The 22,523-nt window shown below is 37.4% G+C and overlaps 1 protein-coding gene across 3 annotated transcripts in view; it reads right to left on the minus strand.

Moving 5' to 3' along the window:
- The window catches only part of Cntnap5 (contactin associated protein family member 5), a 936,592-nt gene that overhangs the window by 308,232 nt on the left and 605,837 nt on the right, over nucleotides 1-22,523 (minus strand). For all 3 annotated transcript variants that reach the window (XM_048329504.1, XM_048329503.1, XM_048329502.1), the window contains exon 12: nucleotides 2,313-2,432. In XM_048329504.1, the coding sequence (XP_048185461.1) occupies nucleotides 2,313-2,432 (120 nt within the window). The remainder of the gene's footprint in view (nucleotides 1-2,312; nucleotides 2,433-22,523) is intronic.

The following is a 22,523-nucleotide window of genomic DNA, read 5'->3' on the forward strand; positions in this document are numbered from 1 at the left end:
ATTTCTGTAATTTAAGAAACATCAAGAAACAGACAACAGACAAAAATAAAAGTCTAATGATTTTGTAATTGCATATGACCAAATCAGCCATATTAAAAAGAAATTTTCCACCACACAATTCAAGACACAACTAGAGGCTAGGATTTCTACACCATCTCACTCAAACAGCAAACTTTGAATAAATCTTCACATTCTCTTTTAGCTAGACTTGTACAAACCATCAGGCATAAGCCCGCAAAGAAGTGTAATTGTGTAAGAATTCTCATGATTTAGCATTCTCTTCTCATATGTAGTTCTAGAGAGTTAAATGCTTTTAATGAAATATGAAAAAGTCTACATTTGTACATTAGAATTTTAATGATATAGATAGATCAATAGATAGAGATGATTAAAAATTCTACAAAAGTTCATACCCATAAACTCACATGTTAAATTATATCTCTTTTGTTCAACTACTTTTGTATGTCACAATCAATATCATTTCTCTTTTTATAAAAATATTTTAAAATATGTATTGTAAAGCATATACAATCTAAAGTATCCAGCTAATATTTCAGTAACATGAATTCTGACCATGAAAGAGGTCTCTACTTGCTTGAGCAGGTTATGAAATTCTCATATTCTGTTGCTTTCCAGGTAAAAGGAAGATGAAAAAAAAATCTGTTGTAGGTTTTTGTTGTGAGCATTAAAACCCATGACATCTGTAAATGTCCAGTTTTGTTTCCAATGTTGGCTGGTGTTCAATAACTGGCAGCCATTGACACTACTTTAATTTTTGCAAGTCATAGTGGTCACTTCTCAGTAAGCATTTATGTCCTTTACCTTATTCTGCAGCCAGATTATTATTGTTTTTAATGGCAATCCCTGGATAAGAGAGAATTTGAATTTCTGTGAAGCTTAGGAAAAGTGAATTTACTAAATTAAAATTTCTGATATACATATGTGTGTATTTGTGTGTATATCTTCCATGTTACTTATGTTTTGAAAATAACCAACTTCTCAAGAAGGCTAGTTCTAACCAGCTTGTTCAACATGTTAATGTGAACCATGGAAAATAGACGAGCAATATTTTAGTGATCAAGAGGGAGTACCACAGAAAGTACAGGAAGCTATATCCACTTCCAAGTAGCTAGTATTTTCTACAGGAAAAGAAGTCTAGCCTTTCATATGTAGTTGGGTAAATTGATAAGTGCCCTTAACCATCCTTTCTTATGTTTGGCTTGTGATTCTGCTAGCAATATTGTATAGCAGTGTTCTCAATACTAATGCCTAATGAAAGATAGCCACACTGTTTTGTTTCTCTGCATATATTCAGCATCCGGGCTAGTGTCTGGTTCACAAATAGAAACACTGTTTTGTTTCTCTGCATATATTCAGCATCCGGGCTAGTGTCTGGTTCACAAATAGACCTATAATTGTTTCAACTTGTTGCAGAGCAGCTTTGGACAGGGGTGCTCAGTAAGACTTAGCAGGGTACTGCCTTCCTGTTTGCTTACATGCTGCAGCTGGCATCTCTGAAGATCAGTGCATGAAACAAACCAACAAATAAAAATATGCATCTGCCAGGTAATGACATTGAAAATGGTAGGAGAGGTGGCATAGCTGAATGCTTAAATCTGTATTACATCAAAGTTCAGTACTTTTGCATTGCATTTTAGAGTAAATTATTGATCAGATGCCATTTCTAAATTCATGAGATAATTGCCTCATTCTGTGTCCCACACCTAAGGAAGAAGTTACAAGCTGTAATGAGATTTCCAGTATAAACAAAAACAGCTCATTGTTCTTTTCTAGACATCTGCCAGACAACCAGGATGGTAGCTCCCTAATACACACAATTACTTTTAATCCTCCTAACTGTAGGATATGGGATCCATCATTCTTCTTCAGCAACGAACAACTAAAGCTTAGAGATAATGCAGGGCTCACTGAGATACGGTATCCTCAGAGCCAGACATGAATGAAGTCCTTCATACTGAATCAAGGCTATCCACTGATTTTTCTGCTTTGATTTTTTTGTTTGTTTCTTCTGTCTTCTGTTTTTGAGTTTACACAGAGAAAATATCATTGGCAAGCCCTACAGAAGACACTTCGTAATTTGTTCATGGTCCAAGTGAAATATTGTCATGATCATTAATAAGTTTTCTTCCTTTTCTCTCTTGAAAATAACCTAGATGAAAATTATCCCATGGGCACCCTAGCAGTATATCCATTGGATTTTGATTCACAAAAACTTCCTCTTGCAGGGATTTCCCTTTACAACACACCATGAGGCAATCAGTTTAGACTCAATTGAAAATTGTGAATCTTACCTGTGATATTGCAATACACTTGGAGAGGTCCGAGGGGCCCACTGCCATCAGAGTCTATGTAGAAGAAGCCAGCTTTGTTCCCTTGGTGCCTGTATACCTCACAAGACTGCTCATAGATAGCTGAGAAGACACAAAGGCAGCACAGTGAAAATTTGGTTTGAGTTTGTACAAGTTGTTTCTCCTCCTTAGGTTTATTTCTCATAATTCTTTCCATCCCTTCTTCTGTAGCCATGGCATTACCCATAGCCTTTATAAACCAGGGCTGCAATGCTTGAAAGAGTCACATCTTTCCTTGATTAACTCATTCATGCTTATAAACTCAGCTCAGCAGATTTATCTTCCCACAGGACATGAACTCTTATATGTCCATCTTTTTTTGCCAACATACATCTCTCTTCCCCACAGAATACCAAGTTAACTTCATTGATACTAGTCTGACAGTGCATTCCAAAAATCTCTAAGAGTCTTGGTCACATAGCTTTGATATTGCCTGTAAGCATATAAAAAAACTTCCACATCTACACCAAGGGTCCAACAAATATTTGATTAGTTTTAAAAGGCACACATGCAGTTACATCTTTTTACTAATAATGAACAAATCCATTCTCTTCATCCTGTATACCCAAACTCAGCACAGTAAATAACATAAAACAAATACACATTCAAATTCAGCCCATTTTCACTTAAGCATTTACTAATATTCTAATACTTTCTCTAACACATAGAGTTTTCCCCCACTGGACCCAACCATGGGCGCGATAGTCAGTATGTGTCTTCAAAGCTCAAGGCCAGCTGGCAACTAGAGGTTGTTTGCTCAGATAAGGACAGGAAAAAGTGCCCCCAATCTGAGAACTTCAACTAATCTGAGCATTTGAGAAATAGATAAATTTCGTTAAATGAACATGAGTGAATGTGTAGAAGGGTAAAGAAGGCATCCGCCACCTCATGCATAGAAGAAATAAAATGTCTTATACTTCCAACAAAATACTGTAGTTCAGAGTATCATGTATTCATCCAATCATGTCACCCAGTCATGCTTAAAACACTTCAGTGTCTCCCAACAGCCTTCAAGATATAGTACAAGCTCCTCACCTTAGCTGATTCCTGCCCCTGTGACTAATGCCCCATCCCAGGAATATGAAGCTGCAGTTTGTCATGATCAAGTGTAGGGGGTGCATCAAATAATTCATTACCAGTAAAGTGCTAAAGCCTGAAAGAGCATGACTTTTTATAAATTAGAGTGAATTCAAGGTTATATTGTACTCATGGAATTTTCTCTTGCCTATTTTCTGAAGCAAAAATGAAACAAGAGTGCCTCAGTTTGCATCATTTATATGGAGCATAGTATACAGCATATATATGTGAAATATAGATAGATAGATAGATAGATAGATAGATAGATAGATAGATAGATAGATAGATAGATAGATGATAGGTAGATATTTCAGTGTGGGTCCTGCCTGTGCAGTTCAACTTGAATTATATGTGGCTCTTTGAAAAACACTCCCACAGAGAAAAACTTCCCAGTTGTAGCTGTTCCATAAAAGGTAAACACCATTCAGTAAGTCTGAGATTAAGAACATGAGCCCTAAAATGAAAGTGAGTGTTTTGTAGGGTAGGGCTATGACTTACTACCTACAGTAGCATCTACCTTACATGTGCTGGGAGTCCTCAACCAGTTGACACTTGGGGATGACTACTTCCTGCTATTCCACTAGTTCATAAATTTATCATTTCTTTCTGAATAACCAGGGTTTATGGAGTTACCCTAACAAATACAAGGCAGAATTGGTTTCAATTCAATTATTTAAAATGGCAATGGTGCCAATGTTGGTAACTCCTACATTTCTTCACATAGTAGAATTCAGAAGGGTGCCATGTTGGAAGAGACCCTTATCAAGAGGCACACCTGAGTGAGCCTGGGAACTTCTGTAGAGTGCACCCTCAATCAGATTCCCACAGCCAAACTTCAAATGAACCCAGCCTGATGGCTGATTTGGGGCCATTTGGGGCCATTTGGGTGTATATATAGGAAGAACTTACCTGATACACTCCTAGTAAGGATTGAGAGTGACAATGTACATGTGGCACATAGAAATTACTTGACAAATATGCACAGTTACTATAATCCCATCATTACATGAGATACTCTTTCTTTTGATCTGCTTTTTCCCCATTTTCCCCATGATTCACAAAACTTATTATTAAAAGAAAACTCACTTGCACATAGAGATGGTTACTTTAAATTCCTAATTTAAAATTTTTAATCCTTTTGGTAGGGACATTAAATCTTTAAATGATATATCTACATTTCTATGCCTTTTTTACTCTTTATATATATATATATATATATATATATATATATATATACATATATATCATACCTCTTCCCCAAAATGTTAACAAATTTCCACTCTCACTACTTTCCAATAAAATTGTAACTATCTCATATTATGTATCACTTGCTCTCATGTAGGCAAAAATGTGTCTAAAACTATTGTAGCTACAGCTGTCTAAAATTCCTCCTAAAATATTCAAATAATGTTAATAGAAATGGTTATCAAAGAGAAAGAAGGATAGCTAATTTCTTTAACCTTAACTACTCAGCATGCTGAGTACTCAGGACACGCTTTTATCTCAGGAAAGTCCATGAGACTTTTTTTTTTTTGCTTTCTTGTTTAAAAAAATTTTATTTTCAAACTGATGTACAGAGGAGTTACACTTTCATACGTTAGGCATTGGATACATTTCTTGTACTGTTTGTTACCTCCTCCCTCATCCCCGCTCCCCCTCCCCCATTCCCTTTTCCCCCATGAGTTGTTCAGTTGATTGACACCAAACAGTTTTGCAAGTATTGCTTTTGTAGTCATTTGTATTTTTACCCCGTGTCTCTCGATTTTGGTATTCCCTTTCAGTTTCCTAGTTCTAATACCAGTATACACTTTTCCAATGTACTCAGATAAGATACAGAGATAGTGCAGGTACAACCACAGGAAGGGGATACAAGAGGATCATCAATAATAGAAGCTACGGTTTCATATCGCATGTTGAAAGTAATTACAACAGTGATATAACAGTCGTTTCCATAACATGGAGTTCATTTCACTTACCATCATCTTTTGTGTTCATAAGGGTATAGCTATTGGGCTCTTGTGAACCTCTGCTGTGACTAGCCTAAACCTGTTCTAATTATTCCCTATGAGGGAGACCATAGAGTCCATGATTCTTTGGGTCTGGCCCACTTCACTTAGTATAATTTTTTCCAAATCCTTCCATTTCCTTACAAATGGGGCAATATCATTCTTTCTGACAGAGGCATAAAATTCCATTGTGTATATGTATGACATTTTCCTGATCCATTTGTCTACTGAGGGGCATCTGGGTTGGTTCCATATTCTAGCTATATAAATTGTGATGTGATGAACATTGTTGTGCTGGTGGCTTTAGTGTGTTGTTGTATGTGGTCTTTTGGGTAGATGCCCAAAAGTGGGGCTGCTGGGTCATAGGGAAGTTCTATAATTAGCCTTCTGAGGAATCTCCATACTGCTTTCCACAGTGGATGAACCAGTTTACATTCTCACCAACAATGAATGAAGTAGGGGTCTCTTTTGGCCACATCCCCTCCAACATTTGTTATTGTTAGTTTTCTTGACATAGGACATTCTTACTGGGGTGAGATGGAATCTCAATGTTGTTTTGATTTGCATTTCTTTTATGGCCAGTGATGTAGAGCACTTTTTCATATGTCTCTTGGCCATTCTCATTTCCTTATCAGAGAAGTGTCTTTTTAAATCTTTAGCCCACTTTTTGAGGGGGCTATTGGTTCTTTGCGGTTCTGTTTTGGAGGAATGTAATTTTTTTAGTTCTGCATATATTTTAGATATGAGGCCGGTAAAGATACTTTCCCAATATGTTGGCTTTCTGTTTATCTCGGGAGCTATGTCCTTTGCCTTGCAGAAGCACTGCAGTTTGATGCATTCCCATTTGTCCATTCTTTCTTAGATTTGTACTCTTTCTGGTTCTTTGTTAAGGAAGTTCCGTCCTGTGCCTAGGATCCCAAGTGTTTCTCCTACTCCTTCATTTACTGTTTCCAGGGTATCTGTTTTAATTTCGAGGTCTTTGATCCATTTGGAATTGATTTTGGTGCAGAGTGATATATAAGAATCTAGTTTTAGTTTGCTGCATGTGCTGAACCAGTTTTGCCAGCACCATTTGTTAAAGAGGATATTTTTCTTCCAGACTATTTTTTAGCTCCTTTATCAAAGATTAAGTAGACCTAGTTCTGTGGGTTCATTTCTGGGTCTTCAATTCTGTTCCATTGGTCTTCAGTCCTGTTCCGGTGCCAATACCAAGCTGTTTTTATTACTATAGCTTTATAATACAGCTTGAAGTTGGGTATTGTAATTCCTCCATCGCTGTTCTGTCTGCTTAGGATTGTTTTTGCTATTCGAGGTCTTTTATTGTTCCATATGAATTTCTGGATTGTTTCCTCTATTTCATAAAAAAATGGTGTTGGGATATTAATGGGTATTGCATTGAATTTGTAGATAGCCTTTGGCAATATTGTCATTTTGACAATATTAATCCTCCCAATCCAGGAGCATGGGAGGTTTTTCCATTCCCTTAGTTCTGCCTTAATTTATTTTTTCATGTTTTTAAAGTTCTCATTATAAAGGTCTTTCACGTCTTTGGTTACGGTTATTCCTAGGTATTTTACGTTTTTTGCGGCTATTGCAAAAGGAGTTGCTTTCCTGATTTCAGCCTCGGAGCTCAGGTCATTAGCATACAAAAAGGCCATTGATTTTTCAGGGTTTATTTTATATCCTGCAACTTTGCCAAAGTTTTGGATCAGTTCTAGTAGCTTGGGAGTAGAGTCAATGGGGTTCTTTAGGTATAGGATCATGTCATCTGCGAAGAGAGAACATTTCACTTCATTTTTTCCTGTTTGGATACCCTTTATCTTTTCTTCTTGCCTAATTGCTCTGGCTAGGAAATCTAGTACTATGTTGAAGAGAATGGGAGAGAGTGGACATCCCTGTCTTGCTGCTGATTTTAAAGGGAATGGCTTTAGTTTTTCATTGTTTAGAATTGTGCTTGCTGTTGGTTTGTCATAAACTGCCTTTATTATATTCAAGAATGTTCCCTTGAATCCCAGTTTTTCCAGGGCTTTTAGCATAAATGGGTACTGGATTTTATCAAATGCCTCTCCGCATCCAGAGATATAACCATATGGTTCTTTGCCTTGCACCGGGTTATGTGGTGGATTATATTAATTGACTTACGTATATTAAACCCACTTTGCATCCCTGGGATGAATCCAGTTTGATAAATGATGTATGATTTTTTTATGACCTGTTGAAGTCAATTGGCCAGAATTTTGTTGAGAATTTTTGCGTCTATGTTCACCAGGGAAATTGGTCTATAGTTCTCTTTCTGAGATGAGTTTGGGGATGAGGGTTATACTGGCTTCATAGAATGTGTCCGGTAGTGAACTTTCCCCATGAGACTCTTATTTCCAAATAATCAGCCACAAAAAAATCAGCAGGATTCAAGTGGTAGAGCAACAGCTCAAAGCCCTTAGTTAAAACCCCAGTAATCCCTCCTTTGCAACACACACACACACACACACACACACACACACACACACACACACACACACAGAAAAGAAAGAAAGAAAAGAAGGAGGTAAGGAGATGTGGCAATGATTAAAGCTACACTTTTCTAGATGTGTTTATGTTTTAAAATTGAAATCATGTAAAGTTTAAAATCATTAAGTGGAAGGTTTTATATAAAAAATGAGCAACCTACAACCGAAAGGAATTGAAAACACATTAACTATAAATTCAAGTCATTTGAGATGTGTAATTTTTATATCTTAGTACAGAATGTTTCAAATGTGTATAAAGTATGCAGAGCAGAATCATGTGAACCTGGCTTCTTTATAATCAGCCTCAATTTTTCTCAGTATTTGATTTGCCTTCCACTGTCTGTAATCTCAGTGTTTCAATTACTCATCATTTCATAAAAGCCAACCACAAATAAACCTGTCCAAATTTGGCTTAAAATAACCATTCTACAGTACTTAGACTTAGTTCAGAAACTTAGACTGAGAGCATTGGGCAGTTCAGTGACTTGTGAGGACCACTCAAGGGTCTGCAGTCAGCTTTAGGTCAGTGGAACACCCCAGAAGCAACCTGTCTTTTTCCATGTGGTCTCTCACCCTGTTGCATGTGTTAGCACTATAGATACTTATATAGCAGCAGGAGAGCAAAGGTTGCCAGGATTCTTGTTATGTGTTTGATAATGCCCTATCAGAGATCCAGTCAAAATCCAAAGAATAGATTCCCATGGACCTAACTAACAGGAAATAGAACCATATGATCGAGATGGACTTTACCCAGGTTTGACTTCCTTGAACAGGACCACACTACACTCCATTAAAAAATATATTCATATTGCTGTGGCATTGTGATTTGGGGGTCATTCATTACTTTAGCCTACAGTTTGCAATACACATATTCTTTAAGCTCTGTCTACATTACTGGGGAATATTTGAGAATAACAGTCATTTCTAAACTATGGACATTAAATTAGCTCATAAATTCTGCAGAAAGACAACACAAAAGATATGTAATTGCATGATTACCCCCAAAGGCCCACATTTGAAAGGCTTGGTGCCCAGGATAGTGAGAATGGGAGATGGTGGAAGCCTTGGGAGCTCCTGGGAAGACTTTAAGTTACTGGCAGTAGTCCCTTAAAGGCCTGACATCTTCCTTCTTTGCTTGCTCTCTGGCTTGAACTAGTGGTTTTCACACTACCACAATATACTGCCTTGCCCCAGGCTAAAACAAAGAGCCCAGTTTGTCAGGGACGGAAATCACCAGAATTATAATCCAGAATGTTTCTCCAAGTTAACTGTCATCTCAGGTATTTTGTTACAGTGACAGAAAACTTCTTTTATGGTTAATCATGGGAATACTTCACAAATCTGAAGCATCTCTCAAGTATTTGATTTGTCTAAACTGTATGATTACACAGAGAAAAAAAAACAACAAGATAAATATCTGACCCCATCCCATGAATTAATCAATCTCCTCTCTTCCTCCTCCTCCTCCTCCTCCTCCTCCTCCTCCTCCTCCTCCTCCTCCTCCTCCTCCTCCTCCTCCCCTTCCTCCTCCTGCTCCTCCTTCTCCTCCTTCCCCTCTCTTCCTCCTCCTCTTCCTCTACCTCCTCCTTCTCCTCCTTCTCCTCCTCTTCCTCCTTCTTCTGCTCCTCTTCTTCTCCTCATTTCTTTTATTCTTGCCAGTCCTGGGGCTTGAACTCTGGGCCTGGGCTCTGTCATTGGGCTTCTTTTGCTCAAGGCTAGTGTTCTGTCATTACCACTTGAGCCATAGCACCACTTCCAGCTTTTTTGGAGTAATTTATTGGAAATAAGAGTCTCATAGACTTTCCTGACAGGCTGGCTACAAACAGCAACCCTAAAGTCTCAGTCTCCTGAGTAGCTAGGATTACAACAGACATGAGCCACTGGTGCCCAGCTAAGGTGTAGCCCAGGCTGGTCTTGAATTCATGATCCTTCTGCATCGTTTTCTTCATTGATTACCAGCATGTACCACCACTGCCAGCTCAAAAGTTTCAAAATATTAACTGTTTCTCTTCTTATTACTACTGTCATTTAAAGGATCAAATTGTTTTAGATTTCACAAAAATCATATTTAAAATGATAATCTGGCAAGTAGTGTAAGGTAGGATATATTTCTCAGGAAAACAAAGCAATTCACAAACAAGAATTAGAAATATCTTAAAAGTATTGAATAGTCCTGTTTTTAATTAGTAGTACTACTTTACTATGAAATTATTATACAGAGCAAAATGTTAATATACAATAATTTTATTATTAGCTATTTTGCTTTGTCAGTACTGGATCACTTGAAGTGCTAAATGGAATGTACTGTTTAGGTCTCTAAATTCAATTTCTCATAAGAAAGAAACAAGTTATGCCAAGTCCCTGTTTGGAGTGGAAAAATTACAAGTTGAAATTAGAGCCCATCTAATTTTATATCAAACACAAAATGGAATCAGGTTAAAATGATATAGGCATATTCTTATTAAAATCGAGCTATCAAAAATAGATATTGCAGCCATTAAAATATGCATTTACTAAGATGTATCTGAATATCTACCTATCTCATGTATATATCAAATTCCACTGGCTACCTCCAGAAGTTGCTAGAGAGCAAACTCCTCTTGTAAAAATTGCAAAGCATATAGTTCTTGTCCTAATTTTCATATATTAACCATGGTTGAGAGAAAACTAACAGTTCAAGAAAAAGAAGTCAATCTTTGGAAAATATCAAAAGCTATGAAGTACAAAAAGAATATGATACTCTTCTCACCACTTTGTCTGCAGAAGAACATTTTGAGATTTCCAATTAATGCTTTCAATGATGGATTATTCTGAGTCCCATATGCACTGTCTTTATGTTTACCTCTAAGTGGGAAAGTTTACCTTACAAATCAGGCAAAGCATGATATTGTAAAAGTAACAAACTATGAGTATGTAGTCATATAGTTTAACAAAAGTCATGTGGCTCTGTCCTGCTCCATTATCCCCCATCTCACACTTTGAAATGATCTCCTTTTAACTGTCCTGTTCTTTCAGATCCCCCGTGGAGACCACCAGCAACTGCAGCTATGGAAGTTTCAACTACAGGCAAGTAGGAGCTCATTGAACAGAATTCCAAAAGCATCTTTTGGTAACCCCTAATGGAAAGAAAGGATAGCAATCATTGAGGAGTGATAAAATAATTGTGTGAATTGATAGTGGATATTTCATGGATGGATTTTGCTATCAACACTAATATATAGGTCAAGAGAACTTCCAACATTGAACAAGACAAGGCACATAGTCACACCTAAAATATACTGTTCTAAAAATTAAAACATGTGTTTACTTGATGTTTATTGGGACAATGCATGAGAGCAGGAACACATATCATTGCCTATTTTATGACAATTGTGGTTAGTTTTGGATAATCTAGATGATGTCATGCTCACCTCTGGGCAGATGTGTTTTAAAATCTGGTAAGAACTGTCCCTAACTAATTTTTCAGGCTTGGTGATGACTAGTGGTAAGATACTTCTCTAATTAGCCATGAGAAGAGACACTAAAAATCATTTACTCATATTTACGTGTGACTTGAGAGGGAGAGGAAGGAAAATCATCCCCAGAAACAAAGCATGATCATTTGTTTATGGAATTGTTCACACATAGGTTATCTACAACATTACCCAGGTTGATAGGAAGATTTAAGTAGACAATAAAGGCAACAACTCAAACAAGTAAGGAAAAATATGACTGTTCAAAAAATGATATTGAGAATAGAGGAAGCTATTACAAGAAGATACAAATTCTTATACCTCAAACCGGTAAGAGTACAACTTATCTGAATGAAATATAATTAAAATGACATCCAGTTTTGAATGATAAATGAAAACCAAGTTATATCACAAAATGTTAGCATCTCTAATATATTTAAGAATGTTAAAACTACAGGCTGAATCACAGCAACCTATAGGAATATAGTCTCAAAATGTAAATATTTAATTCAGAAATTAAATTGATATTTTAATTATTTATTTAAATAAACTCGAAACAAATGAAAAGCTGTCTGACCTTGCCAATAATGAAGTTAATGCTCATTAAACTATACTGAAATTCTATACTTCACTTGTAAAATTAGTAATGATTCACAGTATTGATGCCTTCCTCCATCACCAAGTCCACTGGAAAAAAAAGTCAACAAATTATATGCATGCAGAATTCAATAGTGGCCATTTATATAGAAATATAAATATGTATCCATATATATGTGTGTGTGTGTATGTGGTATGTATATCATGTATACTACACACACACACAGATATATGCACATACATACAAATATATACACTGCAGATTTATGAGTGATGCTGGATGTATGATTTAGGAATATCTAGTAAAATTGCTTATATGTTTGTACTTTGATGCCTTGGGAGCAAAAGACTGGTTCCCCAGGCTGACCACAGTCCCCCAGTCACTGAGGGCACCCAACTTCTACCCACAATCCTCAGAGAACCACACAATCACCACCATCCAGGACCTCCAGATTCCATGGAGCCCAGGTCAATGGTAGGCAAGATAAGGTTAGGCCTCTTTGGACAATCTGAGTGAGTCATAGGGGTTCTTAGAGCAATTTTATCAACACAAAAAGAAATAAGAACAAGATTGTAACGATATACAATCCAGCCACTGAATACATGGCTCATGGTTGGTATTTACTTTGTGGGGACACTAAATCTGCTGCTATACGCATAAAAAGAGAGGGAAATTACCTGTCTAGGATTGTGTACTTAAAAAAGTAGAACAACAGGATGTGGCAGGCTTGGTTCAGGTCCTAAACAGTGCCAAAGGGGGCTAGCAGACTAGCATTCCAAATCCAAATGGGCAGAAGAAACACAAAAAGTATGGCAAGACAGGGAATCTCATCACCCACTCAAAACAAACAGGAAACAGAGCATTCAATTGAAATCCTAAAGGAGAGCCCTCAAAATGCTCTACCAACTATGCTGATAAAAATGATAAATGAAAAGTTTGAGTCTCTCCAGAAAAGCATTTTAGAACACGAGGAGTTGAACCACAGAATAATTCATTAACACGATGAATCCAACCATAAAATAATAGAGAACTTCATGGCCTCCACAAACAGAATAATATATAAACTACAATAGAAAGAAAAAAAGTCCTATGAAAAGATAGCTACCCAGGAAGGGGATACAAGAGGATCATCAACAAAACAAGCTTTGGTTTCACATGGCATGTTCAAAGTAATTACAACAGTGATATATCACTCGGTTTCATAACATGGAGTTCATTTCACTTAGTATTATCTTATGCATTCATAGGGGCATAGCTATTAGGTTCTTGTGATCCTTTGCTGTGACTAGCCTCAACCTGTGCTAATTACTCCCTATGAGGGAGACCATAGAGTCCATGTTTCTTTGGGTCTGGCACACTTCACTTAGTGGTTGTATCTGCATTATCACTATATCTTATCTGAGTACATTGGAAACTGTATATACTGTTATTAGAACTAGGAAAGTGAAAGGGAATACCAAAATCGAGAGACACAGGAAAAAAAGACAAACGACTATAAAAGAAATACTTGCAAACTGGCAAAACTGGCTCAACTCATGCAACAAACTAAAACTAGATCCTTATATATCACCCTGCACCAAAATCAATTCCAAATGGATTAAAGACCTCGAAATCAAAACAGACACCCTGAAAACACTAAAGGAAGGAGTAGGAGAAACCCTTGGGCTCCTTAGCACAGGACGGAACTTCCTTAACAATGACTCAGAAAGGCTACAAATCAAAGAAAGGTTGGACAAATAGGACTGCATCAAACTGCAGAGCTTCTGCACGGCAAAGGACATAGCTCGCAGGATAAACAGAAAGCCCACAGACTGGGAGTAGATCTTTACCGGCCATTCAACGGACAAAGGCCTCATCTCTAAAATATATGCAGAACTAAAAAAATTACCTTCTTCCAAAACAAAACCGCAAAGAACCAATAGCTCCCACATCAAGTGGGCTAAAGACTTAGAAAGAGACTTCTCTGATGAGGAAATGAGAATGGCCAAGAGACATATGAGAAAGTGCTCTACATCACTGGCCATAAAAGAAATGCAAATCAAAACAACATTGAGATTCCATCTCACCCCAGTAAGAATATCATATATCAAGAAAACTAACAATAACAATTGTTGGAGGGGATGTGGCCAAAAGGGAACCCTACTTCATTTTTGGTGGGAATGTAAACTAGTTCAGCCATTCTGGCAAGCAGAATGGAGATTCCTCAGAAGGCTAAATATAGAACTTCCCTATGACCCAGCAGCCCCACTTTTGGGTATCTATCCAAAAGACCACAAACAAAATCACAGTAATGCCACCAGCACACCAATGTTCATCGCAGCACAATTTGTCATAGCTAGAATCTGGAACCAACCCAGATGCCCCTCAGTAGACGAATGGATCAGGAAAATATGGTACATATACACAATGGAATTTTATGCCTCTATTAGAAAGAATGACATTGCCCCATTTGTAAGGAAATGGAAGGACTTGGAAAAAAATATACTAAGTGAAGTAAGCCAGACCCAAAGAAACATGGACTCTATGGTCTCCCTTATTGGGAATAATTAGTACAGGTTTAGGCAAGTCATAGCAGAGCATCACAAGAGCCCAATAGCTATACCCTTATGATCACATAAGATGATGCTAAGTGAAACAACATCATGTTGTGGAAATGATTGTTATATCACAGTTGTAACTACTTTCAACATCCCATCTGTGTCTGTAGCTCCTATTATGGATGATGTTCTTGTATCACCTTCTTGTGGTTGTACCTACACTATCTCTGTAATCTTATCTGAGCATATTGGAAACCATGCATACTGGTATTAGAAGTAGGAAATTGAAAGGGAATACCAAAATTGAGAGACACAGGGTAAAAAAAGAGAAACAACTACAAAAGCAATACTTGCAAAACTGTTTGGTGTAAGTGAACTGAACACCTCAGGGGGGGAAAGGGAAAGTGGGAGGAGGGAGGGGTGTATGAGGAATAAGGTAACAAACAGTACAAGAAATGTATCCAATGCCTAACGTATGAAACTGTAACCTCTCTGTACATCAGTTTGATAATAAAAATTTGAAAAAAAAAAAAGAAATACTTGCAAACTGAGCAACTCATGGGAGGAGAGGGAAAGGGGGAAGGAGGAGGGTGGAATGAGGGAGGAGGTAACAAACAGTACAGGAAATGTATCCATTGCCTAACTTATGAAACTGTAACCTCTCTGTACATCACTTTGACAATAAATAAGAAAAAACAAAAAGAACACAATAAAAAAAAATAACTACCCAGCTTAAAGAGATTAGAGACAGCACCCGGAACAAAATTAAAGAAGTAAGGAAGTCCATATAGGACCTAAGACACAATGACTACAGAGATATGGAAGCCATTGAAAAAGATCAATCAGAAGGTAGGCAAACAAGAAACCAAGTTGTAAGTTTAGGGAGTAGACTAGATGAAGCAGAAGGTTGAATCGTAGGAATCAAGGACAGCGTAGACTCTATGGAAAAAGAACAAAAAAAAACCACAAAATCAGTCAAAGATCAGGACAGATCACTTCAAGAGCTTTAAGATACAATCAGGAATCCCAATATAAGGCTAATTGGTATTGAAGAAAACCTAGGGAAAGAAGTTAATGGAATAGGCAACTTATTTAAAAGAATATTAGCTGAGAACTTCCCAAACATTCAGAAGGATAGGCCCATCCAGATACAAGAAGCATTTAGAACCCCAAACAGACCAGACCAGAACAGGACTTCTCATTGACACATTGTAATCAAAACAGGATCAATGGAGGCCAAAGAAAGAATTCTTAAAGCTACCAATGAAAAGAGAGAAATCACATATAAAGGAAAACCAATCAGAATTACCTCAGATTTCTCAGCAGAGACCATGAAAGCAAGAAGAGCCTGGAATGTTGTTTGACACATCCTAAAAGAAAATTAACTATCAACCAAGAATTCTGTATCCAGCTAAACTCTCATTCGTAGAAGAAGGTCAAATAAAAAGTCTTCCATAGCAAGGAAAAATGGAACTAATATAGCTCTACCAAACCAGCACTACAGAATACCCTCAAGGATGCCCTCCACATTGAAAACCACCAAGACCATGATCCAGATAGGGAAAACATCCATAAATAAAGCCCCAGATTAGTAGCGCAAAAAAGGGAAGACACAGCCTCTACAAAGATAGATGAAAGGGAGCAATCACCTCTCAATCCTCTCTCTCTCTTTTTTTTTTGTCAGTCCTGCAGCGTGAATTCAGGGCCTGTACACCATCTTGAACTCTTTGGCTCAAGGCTGGCATATCATTCTACCACTTGAGCCACAGTTCCACTTCCTGATTTTTCCATGTATGTGGTACCAAGGACTTGAACCCATGGATTTGTGCATGCTAGGCAAGCACTCTACTACTAGGCCAAACTCCTGGCCCCTCAATCCTAACTCTCAATATTAATGGACTTAACTCTCCAACTAAACGACATAGATTAACATGTTGGATCAAAAAACAAGATCCATCTTTCTGTTTCCTCCAAGAGACACATCTTGCCAGCAAAAGCAAACATATTTTAAAAGTGAAAGGCTGAAGTAAAATCTCTCAAGCAAAGGGCTCCCACAAACAGGCCAGTGTCACAATCTTAATATCAGATAAAATTGACTTCAAACTAAAAACAGCAAAAACAGACAAAGAAGGCTACTACATACTAATAAAGGGATCTCTCCTACAGGAGGACATAACAATCTTAAACATCTACACAACAAATACAGGAGCTCCCAACTTCATCAAATGGTAATTAATGACTCTTGTAAAACTCATAGACCCAAACACATTGATTGGCAGAGACATTAACATCACTTCTGGACAGATCAATAAGCCAAAACTGAACAAAGAAACCTCAGAAGTAAACAACTGCATAGACCATGGAGACTTAACCCACATCTACAGAATATTCCATCCAGCAACAACAGAATATGCATTCTTCTCAGCAGCACATGGAACATTCTCCAAAAGAGATCACATATTAGGGCACAAAGTAAATCTGCACAAGTGCAGAAACACTGAAATCATTCCATGCATTCTCTCAGACCACAACAGGATAAAGCTAGAGCTCAACAACAAAGGCCACCAAAGAAAACCTCACAACTCATGGACACTCAACAATACATTGTTGAACCACCAATAGATCGTCAAGAAAGTCAGAAAAGAATTTCAAATGTTTATGGAATTAAACCAAGATGAGCACACAAATTACCAGCTCCTCTGGGACAGAGCAAAGGCAGTACTCAGAGGAAAATTTATAGCCCTGAGTGCCTAAATCAACAAATTGGAGAAATCTCAATTCAACAACTTAACAAAGCACCTTATGCTCCTTGAAAGAGAACAACAAGCCAAACCACAAGCCAATAGGTGGAAGCAAATAAAATCAAATCAGAATTAAATGATTTAGAATCCAAAAAAAAAAAAATAAAACAAAAAACATGGAATCAACTAAACAAAGAGTTGGTTCTTCGAAAAAATTAATAAGATAGGCAAACCTGACGTAGACAGCACACCCAAATAAACAAGATCAGAGACGAAACAGGTAGCATCACCACAGAAACAACAAAGATTGGGAATATAATAAGGAACTATTTTGCAAACCTATATGCCAACAAATTTGAGAACCTGCAAGAAATGGACAAATTCTTAACAAAATTTGATATGCCCAAACTCAACCAAGGAGATTTAAATCTACTGAACAGATCCATACCCAGCAATGAAATTGAAACTGCAGTAAGAGATCTCCCTTCCAAGAAAAGCCCAGGTCCAGATGAATTCGCAGTGGATTTCTACAAGGCCTTCAAAACAGATCTCACAGCAACACTCCTCAAACAATTCAATGAAATATAGAGTAAAAGATCACCACCAAACACATTCTATGATGCTACTATAACACTAATCCCCAAACCAGACAGGGAGCCGTCAAGGGAAGAGAACTATAGACCCGTTTCTTTGATGAACATCAATGCAAAACTTCTCAACAAAATTCTAGTCAACCGACATCAACAAGTCATCAAAAAAAACTCATACACTATGATCAAGCAGGATTCACACCAGGGATGCAAAGTTGGTTAAATATATGCAAGTCAATTAATGTAATCCACCAGATCAACAGGAGCAAGGTAAAGAATCACAGGGTTATATCCCTAGATAAGGAAAGGCGTTTAATAAAATCCAGAAACCATTTATGATAAAAGCCCTAGAAAAACTAGGGTTCCAAGGAGTATTCTTGAACATAATAAAGGCTGTCTATGACAAACCAACAGCAATCATAATACTAAACAATGAACAGCTAAAGCCATTCCATTTAAAATCAGGAGCAAGACAAAGATGCCTGCTCTCTCCTCTCCTATTCAACATAGTACTAGAACTCCTAGCCAGAGCAATTAGGCAAGAAGAGAACATAAAGGGGATCCAAATAGGAAAAGATGAAGTGAAACTTTCTCTTTTTGCAGACGACATGATCCTATAACTAAAGAACCCTATAGATCTACTCCCAAAATTCTAAAGCTGATCCAAAACTTTGGCAAAGTAGCAGGAAATAAAATAAGTACTCAAAAATCAATGGCTTTTATATACGTCAACAACCAGAAGAGCAAGGTTGAAATCAGAAAAGCGATACCTTTTGCAATAGCCTCAAAAAACATAAAATACCTAGGAATAACCTTAATCAAAGAAGTGGAAGAACTCAATGATGAGGACTTTAAAAACCAGAAAAAGGAAATTAAGGCAGAACTCAGGAAATGGAAAAACCTCACATGAGCCTTGATTGGGAGGATTAACATCGTGAAAATGGCAATATTACCAAAAGTTATCTAAAAATTTCAATACAATACCCATCAATATCCCAAGACCATTCTTCAGTGAAATAGAGGAAGCAATTGTGAAATTCATATGGAACAATAAAAAAAAAGCTTGAATAGCAAAATCTATCCTAAGTAGAAAAAACAGTGAGAGAGGAATATCAATACCAAACTTTAAGTGGTATTAAAAAAAACTATAGTAATAAAAACATCTTGGTACTGGTACAAGAACAGACCTGAAGACTAATGGAGGAGAACTGAAGACCCAGAAATGAACATACAGACCTACAGCTACCTAATTTTGACAAAGGAGCTAAAAGTATAGGTTGGAACAAAGACAGCCTCTTCAACAAGTGGTGCTGGCAAAACTGGATCAACACCTGTAACAAACTAAAACTATATACCTATTTATCACCTTGCACCAAAATCAATTTGAAATGGATCAAAGACCTAGAAATAAAATCAGATACCCTGCAAACACTACAAGAAGGAATAGGAGAAACTCTAGGACTCCTTGGCACTGGAAGAACTTCCTCACCAAAGTCCCAGAAGTGCAACAAATCAAATAAAGTTTGGACAAGTGGGACTGTATCAAACTGCAGAGCTTCTGCAGGGAAAAGGACATAGCTTCCAAGATAAACTGAAAGCCCACAGAGTGGGAATAGAACTTTACCAGCCACAAAATGGACAAAGGCCTGATATCTAAAATATACAAATAACTCAAAAAATTAAATTCCTCTAAAACAAATCCCCAAAGAACCAACAGCCCTCTCAACAAATTGCTAAAGAACTAAAAAGAAACTTCTCTGAAGAGGAAATGAGCATGGCCAAGAAGCACATGGAAAAGTGCTCTACATTTGCATTTGTCCAACCTTTCTTTGATTTGTTGTAATTCTGGGCCTTTATTAAGGAAGTTTTGTCCTGTGCCAAGGAGCCCAAGTGTTTCTCCTACTCTTTCTTGTAGTGTTTTCAGGGTACCTGTTTTTATTTCGAGGTCTTTGATCCATTTGGAATTGATTTTGGTGCAGGGTGGTATATAAGGATCTAGTTTTAGTTTGTTGCAGGTGTTGAACCAGTTTTCCCAGCACCATTTGTTAATGAGGCTATCATTCGTCCATCCTAGTTTTTTAGTTCCTTTATCAAAGATTAAGTAGACATAGTTCTGTGGGTCCATTTGTGAGTCTTCAGTTCTATTCCATTGGTCTTCAGGCCGGATCCTGTGCCAATACTAAGCTGGTTTTATTACTATAGCTTTGTAATACAGCTTGAAGTTGGGTATTGCAATTCCTCCAGCACTGTTCTTTCTGCTTAGGATTGTTTTTGCTACCCGGGGACTTTTATTGATCCATATGAATTTCTGGATTGCTTCCTCTATTTCACTTAAAAAAATGGTGTTGGGATATTAATGGGTATTGCATTGAATGTGTAGATAGCCTTTGGAAATATTGTTATTTTGACAATATTAATCCTCCCAATCCAGGAGCATGGGAGGTTTTTCCATTTCCTTAATTCTGCCTTAATTTTGTTTATCATGTTTTTAAATTTCTCATTATAGAGGTCTTTCACTTCTTTGGTTAAGGTTATTCCTAGGTATTTTATGTTTTTTGAGGCTATTGCAAAAGGAGTTGCTTTCCTGATTTTGGCATCGGTCTTTGGGGCATTGGCATATAGAAAGGCCATTGATTTTTGAGGGTTTATTTTATATCCTGCTACTTTGCCAAAGTTTTGGATCAGCTCTAGTAGCTTAGGAATAGAGTCTATAGGGTTCTTTTGGTATAGGATCATGTCATCTGTGAAGAGAGAAAGTTTTATGTCATCTTTTCCTATTTGGATCCCCTTTATATTTTCTTCTTGCCTAATTGCTATGGCTAGGTATTCTAGTACCATGTTGAAGAGGAGAGAAGAGAGAGGACATCCCCATCTTGCTCCTGATTTTAAAGGGAATGGCTTTATCTTTTCACCATTTAGAATTATGCTTGCTGTTGGTTTGTCATAGACTGTGTTTATTATATTCAGGAATGTTCCCTGGAATCCCAGTTTTCCAGGGCTTTCAGCATAAATGAGTGCTGGATTTAATCGAATGACTTTTCCACGTCTAGGGCTATAACCATGTGATTCTTTTACCTTGCTCCAGTTGATGCGGTAGATTACAATATTTGACTTGCATATATTGAACCAACTTTGCATCCCTGGGATGGATCCAGTTTGATCATTGTGTATGATTTTTTGATGCCCTGTTGAAGGTGATTGGCCAGAATTTTGTTGAGAATTATTTCATCAATGTTCATCAGGGAAATCGGTCTATAGTTCTCTTTCTTTAATGAGTCCTTGCCTGGCTTGAGGATGAGGGTTATACTGGCATCATAGAATGGGTTTGGTAATGAACTTTCTCTTTAAATTTCATTGAAGAGTTTGAGAAATATTGGTATGAGTTCTGTTTTGAAGGCCTTGTAGAATTCTGCTGTGAATCCATCTAGACCTGAGCTTTTCTTGGATGGGAGATCTCTTATTTTAGTATCTATTTCAATGCTGGACATAGGTCTGTTTAGAAGGTTTAAATCTTCTCTTCATGGCTGAGTTTGGGGATATCAATTTTTGCTAGGAAATCATTCATTTCTTCCAGGCTCTCGAATTAATTAGCATACAGGTTTGCAAAATGGTCCCTTATTGTGTTCTGAATTTTGGTTGTTTCCGTGGTGATGTTACATGTTTCATCACTGATCCTGTTTATTTGGGTCTACTGCCTTCATCAAACTTCAGAGCTTCTGCAGGGCAAAGGACATAGTTCGCAAGATAAACAGAAAGACCACAGATTGGGAAAAGATCTTTACCGGCCATACAATGGACCAAAGGCTTCGTATCTAAAATATATGCAGAACTAAAAAAAAAATAAGTTCCTCCAAAAGAAAACCTAAAAGAACTAACAGCCCCCTCAACAAGTGGGCTAAAAACTTAAAAAGAGACTTCTCTGATGAGGAAATGAGAATGTCCATGAAACATATGAAAAAGTGCTCTACATCACTGGCCATAAAAGAAATGCAAATCAAAACAACACTGAGATTCCACCTCACCCCAGCAATAATGTCCATTATCAAGAAAACGAACAATAACCAACGTTGGAGAGGATGTGGCCAAAAGGGAACCCTTCTTCATTGTTGGTGGGAATGTAAACTGGTTCAGCTTCTCTGGAAATATAGCTCCCCTATGGCCCAGCAGCCCCACTTTTGGGCATCTACAAAAAAGGCTGCAAACAAAAACACACGAAAGCAACCAGGACAACAATGTTCATCGCATCACAATTTGTCATAGCTAAAATATGGAAACAACCCAGATGCCCCTCAGTAGATGATTGGATCAGAAAAATGTGGTACATATACACAGTGGAATTCTATGCCTCCATCAGAAGTAATTACATTCCCCCATTCATAAGGAAATGAAAGGACTTGGGAAAAATCATATTAAGTGACCCAGACCCAAGGAAGCATAAACCCTATGGTGTCCCTCATAGGGAATAGCTAGTACAGGATTAGGCCAGTCATGGTAGAAGACCAAAATACCCCAATAGCTGCCCCCATATGATCACATAAGATGATGTCAAGTGAAATGAACTCCAAGATACAGAGTTATACCACTGTTGTAACTATTTTCATCATCCCATGTGAAACCGTACCTTTGTAGTTTATTTTTTTTTCTTT

Source organism: Perognathus longimembris, chromosome 20, assembly GCF_023159225.1.
Source record: "Perognathus longimembris pacificus isolate PPM17 chromosome 20, ASM2315922v1, whole genome shotgun sequence".
Classification (NCBI taxonomy): domain Eukaryota; kingdom Metazoa; phylum Chordata; class Mammalia; order Rodentia; family Heteromyidae; genus Perognathus; species Perognathus longimembris.